Source organism: Falco peregrinus, chromosome 7 (assembly GCF_023634155.1).
Source record: "Falco peregrinus isolate bFalPer1 chromosome 7, bFalPer1.pri, whole genome shotgun sequence".
NCBI lineage: Eukaryota > Metazoa > Chordata > Aves > Falconiformes > Falconidae > Falco > Falco peregrinus.
Window position 1 is genome coordinate 7,156,571 of NC_073727.1, and position 21,808 is coordinate 7,178,378.

General features: G+C 38.1%; 1 protein-coding gene across 6 annotated transcripts in view; it reads left to right on the forward strand.

The window, feature by feature from the left end:
- Window positions 1–21,808, forward strand: part of RGS7 (regulator of G protein signaling 7) — a 253,975-nt gene that overhangs the window by 208,935 nt on the left and 23,232 nt on the right. For 2 of the 6 annotated variants that reach the window (XM_055811126.1, XM_055811127.1), the window contains exons 11-18: window positions 828–926; window positions 1,665–1,726; window positions 3,199–3,309; window positions 3,870–3,995; window positions 11,791–11,977; window positions 15,332–15,421; window positions 16,707–16,760; window positions 17,544–17,624. In XM_055811126.1, coding sequence (XP_055667101.1) covers window positions 828–926; window positions 1,665–1,726; window positions 3,199–3,309; window positions 3,870–3,995; window positions 11,791–11,977; window positions 15,332–15,421; window positions 16,707–16,760; window positions 17,544–17,618 — 804 coding nt within the window. In that variant the 3' untranslated portion in view covers window positions 17,619–17,624. The remainder of the gene's footprint in view (window positions 1–827; window positions 927–1,664; window positions 1,727–3,198; window positions 3,310–3,869; window positions 3,996–11,790; window positions 11,978–15,331; window positions 15,422–16,706; window positions 16,761–17,543; window positions 17,625–21,808) is intronic. The other 4 variants (XM_055811125.1, XM_055811128.1, XM_055811129.1 and 1 more) reach the window with 2 other exon arrangements.

Sequence of the window (21,808 nt, forward strand, 5' to 3'; positions counted from 1 at the left end):
AAAATAGTTTTTGCATGCTCTATTCATGCTATTTTGTAGCTTGAATAAAGCACGTTAAAAGGTTTCTGTCAGTAATTAAGGAAAAATAAATTAAAGCTGCGGTGTAAACTATAACAACCGTTCTTCTATATGGAAGAGTGTCTGTAGTTTACAATTATGCCCTAAATGGAAATTGGCTTCATCTAAATTAGGATCCAGACATGAACAATGTACATTCTCTAGGGATATATAGATGGATCAGAGCAACATTTTCTTTCACGTCCTTTGTATCATAGTAATGTAGATTGACTGCAACTTTAAAGTACTTCAACATATATATTTCATGTCAACTCATGGAAAAATATGTTTGAAAAAGAAAAGTAGATTTAGAGAAAGTTGTAGCTTATCTACCATAAAGTGAAAGGTCCAGATTAGCGTAATTTACCAAGCAGCAATTGCAAATTTAGGAGTCATCCAAGTATTCCATTGTGTTAGTCCACATTTCAGGATTCTGTTTCTTCTTTTCCTACCAGTTGTCTCCACTTACTGGAATTGTAATAGCTGCCTTTTAGCGTCACCCCCTATGTTTACTATGCTGATAGTGCAGAGACTTAAATGTAGATCCTGTATTCTATGATATTAAAAAGTTGTGAGGGTTTGGGACTCTATTTTACACCATGGTGTAGAAACACAGTTTTATCTGAGTGCATGGCTTATTTGCAGTACCTTTAGGAAAAGATGTTCTTGGCTAACATATTGAGCGCACTATACTAAAACATCACAGTTACAGGTATGCGTAGAAAGCATTGTCTGAAAGCAACTATCATTGTTCCGTATTTTTTATGTAGTCTGTCTACGGCTTACAAAATGACATTCGAAGTCACAGCCCTACCCACACACCAGTACCAGAGACTAAGCCGCCCACGGAAGACGAACTACACCAAGAGGTTTGAAAAATAACTACAAACATGTTCTTCTAAATGAACTTTTTAGGAAAGTAGGTATTATAATAAAAATTATAGTGACTGGGAAGTTATTCAGAACTGTTCTAGCAAACATTTAGTAAACCTTTTCCTTGTTTCAGGATATATGGATTTAGGTATGTAATTTTTATTAATACTAATCAGACACAACCTGACATTTGTTGTATCTTGCATTAAACAGTCGAAGGCAGTTAGCAGCAGGCCAGTTAGTGGGCTCTTTGCATAGCTGAGCCCATTAGCCCCTTTAGCAGTAGGCAGTTTGCTCTTCCTTTCAACACTGATTTAAGGTTTGAGGGTATCCTTCCCTCTCCATGTGTGCACATAGGGGTTCACACATTTATCTACTGGTAATGCTTCATTAATCTCCCCTGAGTTGTTAGGATTGGGAGAAGATAAACGTCTGAAGAATTAGTAGTTCTCTTCAAAAATCAAAAAAAAAGGCTAATTGGGTTTCTGTTGATGATCCTGTAGGGAAAATGTTATATTGGGTCCTTTTTTTGTCCATGTAACATCTTTTCTCTTCGATGGAAAATTCCATTTATTTTAGAACTACATTGGTGAAATGTTGTTTTAACTCGGATATATTTCTCTTCTGTGCCCTAGGATAAATTAAGGTTAAATTACAGCCCTAATAAAAAAAGCTATGGAAATAAAGTCAAGCTATGAATTACTCAGAAAACTCTTTGCCTTCCTTTCTTGCAGATTAAGCACTGGCAAATGCAATTAGACAGACATAGATTAAAAATGTCAAAAGTTGCAGAGAGGTAAGTATATTGTCACATCTTCTGGTTTTTTTCAATTAGACTGATAACTATTGGGAAAATGTCGGTGTGAAATAGCTTCAAAGACAGACAGACAAGGGAGCTCAGGTGTCATAGAAATAACTAATGAGAGTTTACTTTATGTAGGAGGTATTAGGATCTTTTACTGATAAAAGGGGGCCCAGATATCCCATGATATATTTCTGATAAAGCCAAGAGTCACTGGAAGAGCCTGTGATCAAGTGGGCACAAGTTTCACCTTGCATTGGCAGGGAGGCCAAATGGAAATGGGTCTGGGGTTACTGTTTGGCTTTTTCAAAAGGGCAGTCACCGGTAAAGCAGGGACCTGATCGGCAGAGCTAGCTGGTGGGTGAGGAGCTTACTTCAGGTCAGAGGATGTAACACTAGCAGGAATCTTTCTCCAAATAAGACCAAAATTTGTCAGGAAGGGTCTAGAAAGCAAAACAAAAATCCCTTCAGAAAGACTAACTACAGCTTAGATAAAAAAGACATACAAAAAAGGAATGCTCGATCTTACACATCAAATGCAGAGATAGTAAAGACTGCGGAAAATTGAGCTGCATAAGGCTTGGTAAAGGAAATTAATCCATATACAAATGGTTCTTCATCCTCTCATACATTTCTGCATGTGTTTTTACTTATACATGTGTACATATGCACACACATACAAACATGTATTTACAAAGAGAACAGGTTAAGAGTTTGTGTTTGCTGAACAGTAAAAATGGAATACCGTCGGAAGATAAATAGGAATGAAAAGAAAGAATATTTTTCTTCACTTGTCAATAAATTTTCAGTAATTATGAGGCAAAAGGGAATGGAAAACAGGAAAAAGGGCATGGGAGATGTAAATTAGGAGAATAGAAGCAAAGTTTTTGGTGTGTTCAGCTGAGTTAGATCAGTCCATGAATACTGGAGAATTTGAAAAAAAACTTTGGGGTGTTCTGAAAGCAATAAATGTGGGAGTAGTGCCTTTTGATTATAAGATAATAAAAATATTAACTGTATTTAAAAGAGGAAAAAAGGAATCCTAGCAGCTGCAGGGCCAATAAATATGACCTGAATATCATGCAGTGTTTTAGAACAGATTTTACAGGAACTGATAATTAAAACCATAGGGGTAGAAAACATTCCTTTATGAAAGCAAATGTGTGTGGAAGAGGTTGCTTGATTTAATTTATTAGTGCCTAAAGGAGCCCTAAAAGGAGCTATGTGGTAGTATTAGGGATCTTTGTAGTTTATCTTATTTTAGCTCTTGATAAGACCTGAGCCATCCCTCTTTCTTCGGGGGTCCCCTTTTAAAGGGCTTGAGCAAACCTGTTAGCTGCCTTCTGCGCGTGTGCACACCTGGTTACCATGGGTCAGTTGATGCAAGGTAACTTGTTAACTGGGGTAACCTGATCAGGTTTCCCCCCCTCCTGACATGACAATATTTGATGGTTTTGTTTTCCTAGTCTATTAGCTTATACAGAGCAGTATTTGGAATATGATCCCTTTCTTGTGCCCCCTGATCCCTCAAACCCTTGGATATCAGATGACACTACTTTCTGGGAACTGGAGGCAAGGTATATAATTCTATTTCTTCTTTCTTGGGGTAAGGGGGTATTATTCAAGGTTTTCCTTGAAATGTGAATATTTCAGACAGAGGTATTGCAGGAAAAAACTGAGGCAGAAGGGCAATGCAATATCCTATCACCTCTCTATATAGACTTTTATATCTATAAAATATATAATGTTTAATAGATTTATATATATATCTAAAAAATAAACTTTAGAGTTTCTTAAGATGGGAAAAGCTATGGATTAATTAACCTGTGTAAAAAAAATTAAAAAATTACAGTAACCAGTTTCCAGGGTTCCAATGTGGGTGAAAAAGACACCTTTTAAAATCTGGTAACATTTCCTAGTTGGAATTCCTTATTCTTCTGTGTAAATGCATATGTATTACATTTACCCTGTGCAAGAACAGCCTGGTTGCTCATCTCTGAAAACTGCACAGATACGAGCAATCTGGAAGGTGAGAAATCTGCAGCTGAACTTTAGAGCTTAGTCTAAATTATGGACATGGAGTACTATAATACTGAAGTATTGCTGATTGTGTGTTCTGTTGTTTTCATTTCTGTAGCAAAGAGCCAGGACAGCAGAGGGTGAAACGATGGGGGTTTGGCATGGATGAAGCTTTGAAAGACCCTGTGGGAAGAGAGCAGTTTCTCAAATTCCTGGAGTCGGAATTCAGTTCAGAAAATTTAAGGTAAACTAGAGGGACTTTATTTTTTAATAGCCTATAAGATTCGTTGGTGGGGGTTTTTTCCGTCTAATACATTTCTTTTCAATTTTTTGACCCCTTCAAAATTTTTCCTGTGTCTTACCTTTCAGAATCCATTCATGCAGGTTGCCACCTGCTCCCACATTCAGGCTGATGGACAAGATTATTACAGTTAGCAGAGACTCACATGAAGCATATTTTCCCATTCATGTCCAACTTCTGGTCAAACTACCCATGCAAGAGCTTTTCTCTCAGCTGATTTAATTAAACAGGTTTAAAACATTGACTCATTTAAAGCCTGTTCAGTATATTTTATTAAGTCCAATATTATGAGAACAGTAAAATTAAGGAAGAGAATTTGTTAAAAAAATAAATGAAGGATTTAAAAGTAAAATCAACAGACTTGCAGTGTTGGTCAAGCTTCTGAGGGTCATTGGTCTTTTGAAAATCTCCACCATTCTAGTACTCATGGATCTGACAGAACAGAAGTAGTATGACGGCTAGCTCTCAAATGCCACTAATTACAACGTAGAAAGGTACTGCTAGGGTATGCAGCTTTCTTTTTTAAAAAAAGTATATGTACAGATTTATTTTTATGTGAGAGAGAGCAATTACTGGATTTTAAACAATGATAGTCCATCCATTGGTTAACAGCATGTTTTATTGTTCTAAGGAAGTCATATTTCAGTAAAAGTTATTTCAGAGGGATTAGGAACAACAGCCTTTCTATAGGTAAGTCAAATTGTACATAGTACAAAAGCATAGACAACATATTTTTCTCTTTATTCAACCTTATTTTCAGGTGTCATCTGTATAATTTCCCATTCACTGCTAGCATAAGGAGTATAAAATCCGATTTGCACACATTCTAGAAGTCAGAAAAATCCTAAACTACATTCTTATCTATGCCACTTCTCACTCTGAAGTGGTGCAGCGTAGCCATTCATACTAGAGTTACATCCACACAGCATTTTCAAAGAGGCATTTAGCATTTTGTGGTGTTGACTCATAAATGCTGAATAATTGCCCAGACCTCCTTGTTGCTAATTGAAGTTTGTCAGCAGAATAATTAAAGATGGTCTTTGAACATGGTTTCTGACCGTGTTCATATTCAAACATTGAACTTTGCATCATAGATGTATGCTACATACTCTAGACCTTATGATATTTTCCAAACGATTTGTTTGCCATTACCCCCATGGAAATATGGCCTGACCTGCATGTGTATGTTGCTAAGTTCATTAGTGTCAGATACAGACTTCTTGTATTAAAAATAGTGGCAAAATCAGGTTTTAAAATCTGAATAATATCAAGAAAAGGAAAGGTGGGGGGTTTTGGTTTTGTTTTTTTTTATTTAAAGAGCATCCTAGTAACTCCTTATGCAAAGCAGCTGTTCAAATATGAACCTATCCAGCCCAGTGTGTGCTGCAGTTTCTCTGCTTTTCTGTGATTAATTTGTCTCTCGGCCAGCTAGACTGTTACCCGCATAATCCCTAGCTCTTTCTTCTAATCCTATTTACAACACTAACCACAGGCAAACTGCAAGTGACTGATCCAGAAAAATTCCCTAGAGAAATTTTTTCAGAGCTGATTCCTTAACATGCCATCTACTTTTCTGTCTCCCTCTCCAGATTCTTATATTGGCATTATAAAATACAGTATCTGAGCAACAGCAACTATGAGCTTAAAAGCTGTCCCTGGGAAGGATCAGGCAGGGGATCAAACTTGCACTGAAAAGGTGCTTTCTGTGATGATTAACTGAAGGAAAACTGTCTCACAAGCTTAGAATTATGTTTATGAATTCTCAAACTGTAGAGAAATCAATCCACCATTAGGCTCACACAGTAAAGTCAGGATAGAAAGCATGAATTTGTAACACTCATTGCATATGGGAGTCAAAATGCTATAGATCTCAGTAACTGAAATGAAAAGCTTCCTGGTTTGAAGCCTTACTGGTGAATAAGCCTTAAGTTTAAAAGACCAGCAATTCCTTTGCTCACCTGTTAACCCCACTGTGGCAATTTGGGTTTTTGGAGTGGTTTTGTTTTTTTTTTATTAGTAGTAGTGTTTGAAAGCCACCTTGAGAAAAATATTTATTTCCATTCACATCTTCCCACTGCAAGAAAGTGAATGTAAGTCAGTAGCTGGCTTTTGCTCATTTACTGATCTAATACTAAGAAAATTTACAACAAGCACCACCAAACCTACAGTGGGATAGATGCTGGGACCCTGGATTCTAGCTACCAAGTGCAGTGCACAGGATACAGCAGGGGAGAGCAGACAATGCAGAGACATTCAGTATTAGTTGATTAGAATTCTTACACCTTGCTTTGGTGAAAGAAATACTAAAATTGTGAAATAACTCTACCAGATGCACCATTCCTATTCAAATGAGATTATCTTTTGTAGCTAAAAGTCCCAGTGTTAGTGTTTCATCAACCTGGACCGAGACTGTCTAAGGTGACTGAGCATCTCACTCTTGGTGGATGTAGGTCCTGTTTTAAGCAGAACAGGGATGAAGAAACTTGAGCTGAGAGTTAAAACCAAGAACTGTGCAATTAGGAATGCAACCAGGTTTCGCCTTTTTACTCTGTATTTTTTCTCTGATTTTTTTCTTTGCTCGTAAATTGGGATTAATAGTATTTCACTCTCTAAAGGGGTGTTGCAAAGCATAGCAAAGGAATAAAACTGTCTAAGCAGTTCTGTCAGTGTGGTAGCTTCATTACAGTGTGATTGCAGTCTGCTAACACCCAAGCTGGATTCTGCATTCACCTAACAGAGGCTGTGATTTGTAAGCTCTTGTTACCATGCAGATTTTTTTGAAAGATCGCTTGGCTTGCTGCTCACTACACAGAACAAATAGCTAAAGTAACATATGATTTGGATAATAGATTTATAAAATTCCCACTGCCTGCTACAAAAATGGTGGCCATTGTTTAAAATTCACAAGACTTAAGTTTGAGCATGATCCAGTCCTACTGAGCTTGGTCACAAGGCTTTCTAAGCACTGAAAAAGGACTTTTCAAAGTGAAATGAATCTTATTGCAATGTGGCACCTGGAGACCTAATTTCTTTCACCTCTGTAGAAAATCCCTATTCCTCTTCATATCCTTCCTTTGTCTGTAGTACAGCAGAATTCTTTAGAAAAATAATATGCATACACTGACTGTATGTTTGCTCCCAAGTGGTTCTTTTGTAGGAATTGCAGCCTGTAAAGATCTAGATGGTTTCAGGTCAACCTGAAAGCCTGTCCAAGTCATTATGCAGTATTACAGTAGGTGTGATCTCCAAGGCAGTGCTAAGGCTGCAAAAGCCTCCTAGATTAGTGAAGGGAAGGTGGTGACCAGACCTCTTCCATGATGCACAGAAGCAAAAGCTTGTGGACCCCTTGCCCCTTCCTTCCTGCCCTATTAGCTTCTGTAATGTGTGAGTAAATAGGGAAAAGGGGTTTTGAGTTCTGGTTGTCCAGAAAAAGAAGAGAAGGACTGAGAACTTAGCTAGATTTAGCCATTTGTTCTTGATACGTTTTCTCTGACCATCCTCCAGCAAACTGAGATTTTGTGAGGTGTTTATTTTGGATTCATCCATTTAAGTTGTAGAAATGTTCTGTACTGGAGATAAAGACTTCAATAATTTCCTGTTGAAAAAATGAATAAACCCCCACATATACACTACTAAAAATCTGCAGTGTTCCCTAAAAACTGTTTCAGTCATAGTGATTAATTTTGTGTTTAACTTCCTTCAGTGTTTCTGCTTATTCTTTTAATAACTGCATAACAGTGCTTTTACTAGAGAAGAGGGAAAATGGTGCAAGAGGTTACGTTTTCCTTTTAATCCAGCCTGTTTCACTTTCATTTTTTTTGCTCTTTATTACTGATCTCCACTCTTGATGACTGTAAATGCAAGGCATTTCTCTCTGCACTGGTGGTGGAAGAGTGCGTTCTGCATGTTACAGAGTATGAAGACCGATTAACTGTCCTTGATGTCTGTCCTGCAAGTCTGAACAGAAATGTTGGTAATGACATGCTCCCACACAGGATGGGCACTGGTAATATTTATCCTTCACACTTGATTATGACACCCTGTTTTGTGGGCAAATAACTTGACCAAAATTTAATCCTCAAGGCCAAAATTGCCTGTGCTTTAGTTCTCATTCAGACTCAAGCTAAAACTACAAGTCCCAGCAATGTTGCCATTCATGTCTATTAGATGAGAAGAAATTAGTTGCAAGATTCAGTGATTTTCTCTTTCATTTTCTTGAAGACCTTCAGCACTACTATGTCTTGAAGCTTGAACTTGTATTTGGCAAGAGGGTGGACTCCAGGAAACAGAGAGTAGTCTTTCCTGCCCCTAGACAAATGTTAGGTGATTTTCTCCATGGAGTTTGTTAAGGTTTCTGTTTGCTTTTGCTGAAAACGCTGAAAGGTCTGTCCTCCAAACTGTTGTGTACATGCACTGGGTGCAAAGCTCACATTAATTCTCCACACTGCCTAAACCTCACACATTTTGTGGAGAATCACTGCAGCCTTTCCCTCGCTCTGAGTTCCTCTGTGCTGAATTTAACTGATTAGCTTCTTCTGGGATCTGCTGATGGCTTCATCTGACATTTAGGTCAGTTAATGGGACAGAAGCCATGTTGCAGCTGTGCTATTTAGCTAGCAAGGCCATCCTCACTTTGAAAGTAATCCCCAAATATCTTGCAACATGTGTCTTACCATGTCAAGTGGCTGGATGTATGACTATCATACAGTATACACTCTCAGCTGTATGTCTGGCATGTGACCCAGCAAGTGGCAGCCCAGATGCTGGGACAGAAAGCAGCAATAAGGTTTACACCCAGCTACTCAAGTCTCTGTTCCAAGGGCACTGAGCATCTTCCAGAGAAGGTCTCCATGGCAAAAGCAAACCTTCACCAACAGGAGATGGGATGTTTTATCGAATGGCAGAGTTTGAGCTCTAGTCCCTTCCACGAAGTAGCATTAAGTCTGTGTATATCATAGTCCAGAAAATGTGGTCGGGTTCTCCCTCTCCCTTCTCCTGCCCTTGCACATATTTACTGTTGCACACTGCGTGCTGTTTGCGGCAGTCTTCCCTTGCGCTTGGCACAGCTCTCGAGGCAGAGAGCTGTAAAAGGGGACAGGGAGCTTTTCTGACTTGAGGTCCTGTGCTGAGATCTTGCAGACTTCATTTGAACTTCATCTGTGCTATTTGTTCCCATGGGATATTCAGAAAAGTTATTTTTGAGAATGCAAGAGGTAGCAGCCTTAATTTTGGCATTTCCTAACTTTGCATATTTGACTTTAACTCTCTGTGGGAGGAGGGCAGGCATTTTTTCTTGAAAGATCAGTAAGTAGATTAAAATGTTAAAATGTGTGTTGACTGTGAAGTAAGCACCCTAGACATAACACATCACAGAAATCAGCATTTTCTTCCCACTTTTACAGAGGTTTCTGTATTTAGAACCTCACATTTTCAACAGGGTTTTTGAATGCTAATATTAGAAAGGTAAAATAAAATTAATCTATCAAAGAGCTGGTGTTCAGCCTGTAAGGATGTTTCTACACAACCTGCCTATTCTATTCTGGAAGCTGAATGTTTCCTCAAAGTATCTATCTCCAATCTATTTTCCCCATAATTGAGTATAGCCTACTATATGGAAGGGGGTTACTTGCAAAAGAAAATAGTATCCTAAAGCATCTTTGTGGTGACTTCCAGAAGCTTTGGCAGTGATATAATGGAACAAACAAGAATGTGACAGCTTTGAGCTAGATCCTTAGGATATCTGCAGGGTGACAGAAAATGTGTGTTTACAAAGAACATCCTTTCCTTTCATTTTTCTGTTCCTTACCTGACTTTGATACACATGAGTAATCAGTCAGTCCCAGAAGATGCATTTGAAGGGGTTAGCGCTGCAGGATATACACTTTTAAATGCAAATATCAAAAGCAGCTTAAGGAAACCGAAGTAGGTTGGCCAAATTTGACAAACTGAACTGAATTAGTTTGTGAGCTGTGCAGTTTTTAAACTTGAGTTATGAGGCCTCTATCCTTACTGCAGTGCCATCAGCTTCTCAGGATACATCCCCAGGCTCTGTGCAGATCTACTCTCAATTCACATTGCAGTTCATAGAGATAAGTGACACTACCCAGCACTTTTAAAATGATGTTCTGTTGGCACAGGCTCCCTTTGTGACCTTGGAGAAACCACTGTACATTATTACATTATTAATATATTTGCAAAACTGGGACAATACTACTTCTCTGTCTTTTGGAGAATCTTAAGAGATCAATAGACAGAATGGTTGTGCTTAGGTACTAAAGAAACTGAAGGGTGTAGAAATACCTAAAATAATCATTCCAGTAGAGTGAAGCTGACCATAATGGCTTGTGAGTGATGAGCACAGGCTCATTCCGTCTCTGCTACAAAGGAATTTCAAGACAGGACTATGAAGGACTAATTGCTTCCTGGAAGGTAAATCATGTCAAGTGAAGAATGTCTTATAGGAAGAATATGGTAAAGTGTTAGGGGTTTTTTGCTATGCTATACTATCCTCTCTTAAGAGTTTTTGCAATGACTATAGTAGAATTTGGATGGATGGAGGCATCATTTTGCTTTCTTGGGGGTCTGAGTACAGTTCCACTGTTCCTATCCCCTATCCCATCCTTGTTTAACTAAGCTAAGAGAGCTCGGTTTGATCTCACAGTGTAAGCAGGGTAGAACTACATGTTAAAGGTGCACCCAAATTATTTGTCAGCCTTGTAAAATCCAACTTACTTCAGTTAACATATTACAGGATTTAGCTTATCTGTTTCATAGTAGAGCTGTGTCAAAACAATAATGAAAAGTTGCGATGGTACATATTACGTATTTAACAAAGTCAAACCTTAGTTAGGCTCTTGGGAGGGATGGAGAACTAAGTGGTCTGCACCATGTCTAAACATGGGATCCTAACTGAATTTAGAACTGTGTGGTGCAGTGAGAGATTCTGAACACCAATAGAAGAAGTAATAATCATAATAGCAAATAAAAAGTGACTATCAAAGCTTATAGGTAGCTAGCTGTGATCACAAAGTGCTCAAGACCTCAGTGATCCTGCTCCAGACTAAGAATACAGTGAACTGGCCTGCACTGTATGCTGTCTATGAATATATATATATATATATATATATATATATATATATGGCTATGCAGCAGCAGAGAGAATGGGTACTTCAGCATTTTAGTAAAAATATGCATAGAAATGCAGTGCTGGAGAGATAAATTAAATTATAGCAAGCAAAACAAATGTTTTTTTCCAGTTTATACATTATCTGTGAAGTAATAGTCACAAAATTACAGTTACAAAGTTTATAGTTTAGCAGGACTCCAAGAGATTCATGTAGATAGCAAGAAGGTAAGTTACTATTTTTTGAAGGAATGTCAAAAAGCAATGGGTTTATAAGCAATATAAGCCCCCGTGGTTCAGGTGAACTGAAATTTCAGTTTAATTCCAGGTAAATGGAAACCTTCCTGTAAGCAAGTTACTATGCATAAAAAAATGAAGCATTTCCCACCCATCTCATGAAAAGGCTTGTAGTAATTGCTTATTAAGGTGGATCAATCACCTGAGACAGTATATAAGAATGCTGATCCCAATATAAAATCACAGATTTTACTTATTTTAATATGAGTTGCATGGCTTTCAGTTGCTTCATATATGTTTTTAAAAGCAAAGGAGAGTGCAAGCACTTCATTAATGATTGCTCTGAACTGGAAATCAAGATGCTATATTGTGCCGTAGGTTCTGGTTAGCAGTAGAAGACCTGAAGAAGAGGCCTATCCGTGAAGTTCCTGCTCGCGTCCAAGAAATCTGGCAAGAATTTCTTGCTCCAGGTGCACCCAGTGCTATCAATCTAGATTCAAAAAGTTATGACAAAACCACGCAGAATGTAAAGGACCCTGGAAGATACACATTTGAAGATGCTCAGGTCAGTTTGCAATGCTATTTAGGTCCATTTGAAATAGAATATTGGGTAGTGAAATCTATACACAAAAAAATGACATGTATTTGGGAATTAAATGATAACGCTTTGTTGACTAAAATGCCATTTTGGCAACGCAAATGGTAACAATCTTTCTTTCATGAGACCTGTGCATTACTAAAGCTCTTCCTGAAACTTCTGTGCCTGGTACTTGTGGCTTACACAAGTGGACTTGAAATTATTACAAGTGGACTTGAAATAGAGCAAAGCATATAGTACAGTGAAAATGATATTTTCATGTTCCCATGTTCTTAATTTTCTTATTCAGTTACAGTAGGAGAAAAGTTGCCCCCACACAAACGTTGATTTTTAGTTCTTAAGATGTGTCTCTGTAAGGCTTCTCTTGATACAGGCTCAATATGTATTCTCTCAATGCCTGTCCAAAAGTGTTGCTGTCGTTTACAGGAGTCATAGGTTCCCATCATGAAAAGAATATGACCCATATGAGAAATAACATTTTGTAACACCTTGTATAGAAGTATCATATTCCCTGTATGATGTGTATTCTATACCTTATTAAACTACTATCTACGGAACATTGGGCAGAGGTCCTAAAGATCTGCTTTTCAATAGTCAGTATTACAGCAGTAAAGAACAGTCTGTAAATGTCTTATTTGGCTTTTTGGGGTCTTATTTGATCACAATTTGCATGCCATCATCAAAAGATAATTTTGACAAGAGCTAGATTTGTATAACTATTTATATTTTTGAGATTGGAAGTAAAAGTTAAAAGACCAAAATAGTAAAATGCAAATCTTTTCTATCAGAAGAAAAAACAAATACTTCTGTGTTAAATGCAACACTTCATGTCACTTATAACTTAATATTTCGTCTTTGTAGACTTCTGTGAAAAGCAATAGAAAAGAATTGGATTCGCAGTAGAAGTAGTAGAATCAGTACCATCCCCCCTTTTTCATCAGCAGCCCAGTGATGAAAATTTAATTATTAATGCAAAGTGAAATGGTGTCAAAAGGAGAGATTGAGATCATATCCCTGCAGGATTTTCTACAGCTTGATTATTAGGTCATCATCCTGGGAGTCAGGAGATGCTGCTGCAAGTCTCACAGAGGAGAGAAGGGAATTGAATCGAGGCTTTCTACTTTCGGGAAAGCGCCTGTGCGCTAAATAGGAGGGAGAATAATTCTACCACCTTTTCATTTTGCTATTATGAGAATAGCAATCTGTGGTGCAACAATAAAGTTTTCATTAGACACTGTATCGTACCCACTGTTATGAAGTACTTTGCATTAAGCCAGACACGCAGTTTTTCCTTGCATGGGTTGATCCCCTGGAGATTTAGGAATGCAGTGTATAGCAAAGACATAAATTATGCAAATAAACAATCCAGCAAGATTAAAGGTTTAAAAAAAAAACATCTCTTTGCAGCTGAATCAGTAAAGGACAATTGAATTCCTTGCCAGTAATAAATTTATTTTATTTATTAAAATGCATGTAAAATTTCAGCCCCATTTTACTTCTAGATCTCTCTTATTTTTTTTCTTCATTATGAAAGACGTAGAGTATTCAATCTTTATGCAAGTAGGACTTCTCCTCCTGTCAGACCTCTGCTTATCTGAGCCAGTTTAGCATACAAGTTGAGCCTGGGAGCCTCCGTTTCTCTGGGAAGAGGCAGTCTGTACCTGCCCAGTTCTGCCTCGAAGCTTTAGGACCTTTACAAGGTGCCCCACCTGGAGTGGCTGGGTTTTGTCGGGAGTCGGGCTCTGCCTCTGCAACAGGCTCTTTATGGCCAGCTACTTGGGAAAGAAACCACTTCAAAGTCATTCTGGTGGTCAGCAGGTCATTTAATTGCAGTTAAATATGTGTTGAAAAGCATTTCTGGGCTTGAAAGGTGGCACCACAGAACTCTGGGTCAAATGCAAGTCAGAAGAAAAAATAGACCAGTTTTGCTAAATAATTTCCAGCCTCAGTTCCTGACTAATGTGTGCATTAACAATACTAATACAGCCTAATTTAGCCTTGCTTTTACAGGGCTGGTTTTTGCACATACCCAACATTTTAATGCCTATCACCATTGATAGGCACAACCGGAGCAGAGTCCTTCCTGCTTTCTGTTGGCTGAATCGGCTGCTTTCATAGAAACTGAGTGAAATAAAAACTCCCCAAATGTACCAGTCAAAGTTCTGGATATACACCAGAATTTCTCTGCTTAGTGCAAGAAATACAATCAAAGGCACTCAGAATCATTTCTAGAGTTTGTAATACAACAAAAAATAATAATGAGCTTTAATTTTACCTTGCCATAGTTTTTAAGCAAGGTGGTTTGTTGTTTGGTTTTTTTAATTATTATTTTATTCACTAATTTTATGCAGAACCAAGCTGAGAAACAGTATTTACTTTACAGTTTATTTGCTGTTTCCTGGTTTCTGTGCTACAAATTTCCTAGAGTAAAAAGTAGGGTTTGAGTAAAAAATAAACAAAAAATAGCTAAGACAAGTCCATGGATTTAAAAAAATATTTTTTGAGAGTATTTCCTATTCTGATGGATTTTTCCACAAATCTCTTTCCTAACTAATATTATAATTAGAATTATAAAGTGTCATACATCATAAATGTTTAGTTTTCATATTTTACAGAAATGAGAATGCTCCAGAAAGAAAGGCTTCATAAACTGCCTGTGACATTTGTTTTCTGAATAAGGGTTTCCAAAGTTTCATATGCCTCTGAAGAATAAGTATCTTGGAAATTAGATTAGTCTGGAACTGTTTCTCAATTTGCATATATATTTTCCTGTTTATATTGTCAGCTGCACAGGAGACTAAACATCTGTCAAATAATGTTTTCGAGAGTAGCCAGGGAAAATCTTCCCTAACTTAAGCACTTATTTGTGGTCCTGAATTAGAAACCTAGTACCATTTCCCAGGCTATGAAGTTAGAAAAGCATCTCCAGAAACTAATTCTGAAAAATCTGATGAGGAGGGATCCGCAGCTCCTCATTTAATCACTTAACTAAACTGACTGATGTAAGGCAGGTTTGAAACTGGGCTTTAAGCTAGGTCTCGGTTGTAGATTCTTAGAAAAAGAGTTACATAGTGGAAATAGGGACTATAAATTTAAGAAAGGTGTGTTGTGTCCTTTATACATAAAATAGGTGGGATTTCTGCTTTGAGAACCGAGAGCAATTCAGCCTTAGCTTCAGAACTGCAACCTGCTATCCTATAAGGCTTCCCATTCCAAAAAGCGCTAGGTGCTATATGTTCCACAACTAAAACATATACGAGTGCCTCCCATTTTACATACGTCTTCTTTTATGGGACTAACAGCTCCTTCTTTCCCTTTCAGGAGCACATTTACAAACTGATGAAAAGTGATTCTTATCCTCGTTTTATACGATCCAGTGCCTACCAGGAGCTGCTACAGGCCAAGAAAAAGGTATTGGTCCATCTTGCCTTTGTCTTGCCACTGTGCAAAGCGGTGGTTATGTTTGCAACAATACTCAGTCTTCTCTCCCCTGTGCCAGTGCAACTGGATATCTGGTAGGTGACCAGCTTGGCGTGTTTCGAGGGTCACATACACACAGGAGTTCAATATACATATATGTGTATATATCCTGCATGCGGGCATGTTTCAATAAGTTAATCTAGCAAAACTTATTTTTATTTTTACATCCCATATTGTACTGTTTTCTCTGTTATGAAGCACCTTAAATTGCAAAGTGCTTTCCGAATACATTAAAAAAATAAAATAAAATCCCAGAAGAATAGTCTTTCATGTTTGCAAGTTTGCTTATGTAATAATTGTTGTTCTCTTTATTCCATCTATGAAAGCTACAGAATGTGTTTAGAAACAATCTTATTCATATGAATAACTTCTAATTTCAACTATAAATATAGGGGCTTCCTAATTCTGTTTCTTTCCCTATTATTAATGAATAGTTTTGAGTAGGCTAGGAATCTGAATTGAAAGAGTGATCATGTCACACTTCGGCAAACAGAGGCTCATGTCTTGGTATGTAATATTTGCTTAGAAAAGTCCAGATTACGGAATGAGTTCTGAACAGACACAGCCCAGAGTACATGGAGCAGCTTGTGCAATGTAGATTTCTACAATGATAAATAACTTTACTCGTGGGCTCTAAACAGTAATCTCCTAGAAACAGCCAGGAGCCCTGCACCTTGAAGAATCAGGGCCCCGATCATTACTGGAATAAGGTAGTTATTAACACCATAGCATTCTATTGTTTATAATGACAACCTAAAATTATATGAAAGTACTGTGTGATTTTGTTTTTTGTTCAAACATTGATTTCTGAAGATCCAATAGAGAGAGAGATGTTGAAAATACCAGAAAGCTACAACTGTCCGTGTGAAGTCCTTAAGTTTGTGAATGTCAGTTCATTAACACAAGATGTGCACTTCATTATTTCTTTTTGGTTTCAGTTTTTCTTTTAAATCAAACCAGTTTGATTTCCATGAAAATTTATTTTTGTCGAATACTATATCTGCTTTGCCAATCCCCTGTTTTGCAGAGTCCCATTACAGCTTCATACCTGTGTTTGCTTCCTGATTTATACAAACTTTGGTTTGCAGTCCATTGTTTCATCAGTCCTTCTTTTCTACTCCATTTTTTCTTGCTTTTCTTTTCCCCCTCCTTTTCCTTTTTGGTTTTTTTGTTTTATTATTATTATTATTTTTATTATTATTATTTCAAATTTAAGTTGGAAAACACTCTGGATCGTCGAACATCTTTTGAGAAATTCACACGCAATGTGGTAAGTTTGTTGCCTCGGAAGACTAGTAAACCTGATGGGACATCCTTCTCCCCTCCCCCTCACTGATCCCTACTTTCCCGTTTTGCTTCTCTAACCTGACAGTTAAAAGTGTATTCATCACAGTTTGAGAATTTTCCTAGGAATAACAGCTTTATAATGTGCTTTCCTTACAACCCCTCCTCCCTAGTCCCTTTCCCACTGACCTCAATAGTCACACATGGAGGAATGGACCTTTGGGAGCCATGCTTTTTGCATTAGAAAGCATGAAATTATTCACTTTTTTTTTTTTTTTCTTGTAGTAAAGAATTTGAAAACCTGCTTGATGTTCTTTTTTCTGTGCCTCCCAAAATACTAAGTCTAACACAGTTTGAATACATTGGCTTTCCATCCTGCCTCCTTTTTATTTTATGAAAAAGTTTGTTCCATTTTTTTTTCATTGGGCACAGGGAAAAATAGATTTCCCCATCTTCCTTAATGTTTAGTACAGCTTCTTCGGGACCAAAGAATTCATGCTGATGTTGTGCAAGGGTTTGATTGGGATTTTGTTTTGATAATGGACTACAAGAACTGATATTTTTTTTAATATCTAATTTTCAAAAGCTATTTCACAAAGGTAAAAATGAAGGCTGGTAAATTTGCTGTGGGCATTCTCTTGCCACCTGCCAAAAGATCCACTGATTTCCTGATATGTGGGATTCTTTTTACTTATCCAGTTTCTTTGGATTCTTTTTTTTAATATTGTATAAGTTCGAACTAAAGCATTCAACGCATTTATTTTTATAGGGCAGAAACATCCCTATTTTCCCATGCCATAAAAACTGTACGCCAACACTGAGGGCGAGCACTAACCTGTTATGAAAAGAGGTAGAAAGATCTTGGATTATACTCAAGTTTGTCTGCATTGTCTGTTGAATTGTGCAGGTGATGCTGCTGTGCGTGTGTGTGTGTGTCCGTGGCTTTTTCTGTGACCTGGTTAGTGGAGCTGTGTGCGTTGAAATGAAAAATATGACAGCTTTCAGCAAAGATCATGGTTTTTGTTTTTTTTAGTTTCTAGGGAAAGAGGAGCAGTTCTCAGAAACTGCCTCCTGTATAATAAGGCTCAAGAGTATTTCCTCAAGTATTTAAAAGTCATATATATATATGTATACTTTCCAGTAATTAAAAGAAAAGAAACAAATGCAGTGAAAGAATAACGTTTTTTGAGGCTGTGGGAATATCTCACATGTTAAAACAAAACTGTAATTCTTTAACTACTTTCTTATAGGTAAAGACTTCCTGTAATATGTTTTGAATCCACTGTAATCAGGAAGAAATTCGGATTCAATGGGACAGTCAGTAAAGGACACTAAAAAGTAAACAGCCACAAAGGAAACTATCCCAATGTTTGAAACAAAAACCCCTCTATTTTGCATGGTGGTGTTGCCATAGCATGTTGCAGTGTGATTTGTGTGGTGTCTAAGCAGGTTGATCTACAAACCCACATTGTACATGATAACATTTGACATGATAATTCCACGATAATTCTGTAGGAAGTTCCATATTAATGAAAGAGCCTATGTTAGTAAAGGAGAGTGTAAAGAGTAGGTAGTGCATCTGGGACCTCTCTGAGAGCCGGGCTTTTTCCCAGACGCAGTGCCTGGCAAGCTGCAATAACTACATTTATTCAGGGGATTTTAAACAGCCCACAGATCAGGAACCGGTTATGGTAAAGAATATGTAAACAGGTGGCTATAAGGAGAGAAATAGCAAGCTGCAGGCAGATGTGAGAAGAATGCAGCACAAAAGGGGAAAAAGTGCAGACAGCCTGGGAGGCACAGAGAGGACTTGTGATAATCCCCTGAGCGCAGTGACTGATAAACCAGCAGTTCTGTGCACAAACACTGGAGCACTGTGCCCTGCAGGCGTGCCCGATTTTCATCCTGCTAATCTCAGGGCAGAAGTACCAGAATAGCAGGATGCCAGAGATGCAAGGCAGGCCCAATAAACCAGCTGTGAGCTAGAAATGGGAATGAGGATTTCTGGATGTGAAGCATTAGCACTTCTTCAGTAGAAGAAGGAGAATCTTTTTTCATGGAACAAGCTATAAAATAAAAACTGTGGTTTTGCTTTTCCTCAAACTACTACCTGTGAATCCGGGTGGAGTCTGTCAAGTCAGGTCAGGTATGAAAATAAAACATGCCACTGCTGGATCTATATTCTCTATTAGATCGGCAGCTCTGAGCTTGCAAATTAATCCAGAATGTCAGGATGCTCAAGTGCAAACCTTTCCTCCAAGACAACTTGAATGCACATCACCCGCTGCCCCAGGACCCCTTACCACAGGCGTCTTTGTTCTTCCATTCTTGTTCTCGGTTATGATGAGTTCATAATATGTAATTATCTACCTTGGTACAGTGGTTCCAACCAGCAGGGATGAGGGAAGCATTTCTCAGGATTTCTGACAGTGTACGGATTAACTTGTTCAGCTGTGAAGTGAGGGACTGTGGTATAGATCTGTTCTTCTGATTAATACATAAAATAGGTGTGAAACAGGTCTTCAACCTGGACAAATGCTATCATCTCTGAATGATCCAGTAAGATGAAAATTACAGTTTCTCTTCTCCTCTGTTAGTTAGAAAATTTAGACTAATTTTCACTGGGTTTTTTCTCACTTTATATCAAAGTGGGTTTGTATTGAGCTAAATTAGACCTAATTTTTTTCCATTTGAAGGGTTTAAAAAAACCCAGTAACCTTGGTTATGTCTAGGGACTGAACGTGAGAAGATGACCTTGTATTCATAACCTGATTTTTTAAGATGGAGATTGTAAGAAGCTCCTGAACAGTGATAACTGGAAGTGGGTTATACTTGCTACAGAAAGCGTTTGTTAGACTAGAAACTTTAGAAACTTTGTAAGGGCAACCCTCTGTACTATTCCTTGATTTAAGTGGAAATAACAATATAATGAGCTGTTATTCTAGTCTGATGGGGAAAAAATAAAAGTCGAGCTATATACACACAAAAACTCTAAGCTCAGCTTTGCATTTCTTTGACGTTGGAGAGTTTATTTTCCAGAAAACTTTCAATAAGTTGGTATGCTTTATGAAAGCCCTAAATGCTCAGCTTAAAACCAAAAAACCTAAGCTCAGCTTTGCATTTCTTTGACATTAGAGAGTTTGTTTTCCAGAAAACTTTCAGTAAGTTGGTGTGCTTTATGAAAGCCCTAAACGCTCAGCTTAAAAACGCTGGCTACTTAGCTTGCTCTGTAGATTTTATATTGCAAAACTGCTAATGCCTTTGGCAGTCTGCAACAGATGATATGAATAGTGTTAAAAATAGGTCTGCATTCAGGTACAATACAGATAAAGTAATAGCAAACTGGCATTTGCTATATGTAATAGTTATGTGACACTTCATAGTTTGCCTCTGAGTAGCAAGCACGGCTATTCTTGGTTTGCCGCAGTTATTCACGGTGCCAGGTATTGTGTGAAAACAGAGAGCACGTACACTTTGGCACTACTGGAATGATGCTGTGGGAGAAGTGCATTGCCTGGGAGTAACAGCAGCAACCCCCAGTGTCCCAGCTCTGACACAGAGGCACGAGGAACGGTGGCAGGGCGCCCTGTGCTCGCCCCTGGCCAGCTCAGCCCCTCCGGCTTCTCTTTGGGAATACTGAAGCTCCCCAAGGAAGTGAGTAGGGAAGGGAAAGATGTAAGTCAGGGAGCAGGATAATCTTATTGCTGGCTACAGTACTAGAGAGAAGGAAATCAGCTGGTTTTGTGGCATTTCAAAACTGAAATTATTTTGAGGAATTCACAGGGGGGGGAAATCCATATTTAAAAAAAAAAAAAACCAAACACAAAACCCAAACAAACAACAAACAAACCAGGAAACTTCCTTTGCCTCAAATACTAACATCTACATTACGGAGAACAAAACCCCAGTTGAATATGCACTGATAATGTTGATGGGGACAAAGAGGCCCTTTAAGGAAAACTTTTGTCTTTAATTTCTCCTGTGCCTGCGGGATTTGTGACAGTGGCAGACTGGGAGTCTGAGCAGGACACCTTGGTGAGCACTAGCCTGGTGCTTAGCTGTGACCAGCTGTGAAGCAAAGGGATCTCATTTACAGGGGAGTGGGCCAATTTCATTTTCACCCCATGGAAATTTTCTTGTCCCACCAGGAAACAAGTTAGCAGGGCAAGAAGGTGCAGTCTTGCCCCTCAGAGCTGCCTGGGGGGAGACACTCCATCCTCACCTGTTGGTGTCATGGCTTCAGACACCACCATCAGTGTTACAGTCTCATCTGCTGCTGCCCAATTATAGATAACGCCAAAAAAACCCACTCATGCTTGTTTCAAGTTTGTGACATTTTATGGAAATGCAGCCAGTACAAAACAGATGAAACTCAGTTCATATATTAAAACAGATGAAATTCAGTTCATATATTAAACCAGAGAGCCATCAGATGATAATGATCTTCACTCATAACCAAGACCCCATCTAATAACTCTGAGTTTAAAACCATTATATTACCCATAATCTTTCCAGCTGCCTTCTCCCACTTAGCTGGAAGAACTTACTGACCAGAGTCCTTTGATATTTTCCCCCTCCAAACCACTAACATCAGGTCATTTTGTACATGAGATGTGAAGTGTGAAGGCCATTGAACATAGCACATTTTCACGGAGACTCAGTCCAATGTCACGTAACATGACAGCAAATTATTGTCTAAAGATGGAAATTAAACTCATGAAAATAGCTTCCTCAGTTCTTGCCAGTGGGAGATAGACTTTCTAAATGCTTAAACCAGTGTAATCTCCTGTCATGTTAAAGAAAAAAGACAGAAAATATATCAATTTCATCTGTTAATCAAGAATTTTTTCTATATGAACAGGTAAAATTTATGTACGCAAGGCCCTGCTGTGACAGATCAAAGGCCATCTAGCCCTGAAATCCTGCCCAGGGCTCTACTTTTCTCAAGCATAGCACTGTGAAGGAGCACCAATGCAGTATCAACTGTGAGATCTCATGTTCAATGTACAGTCATCAAAGAAATCCTGATTAGAC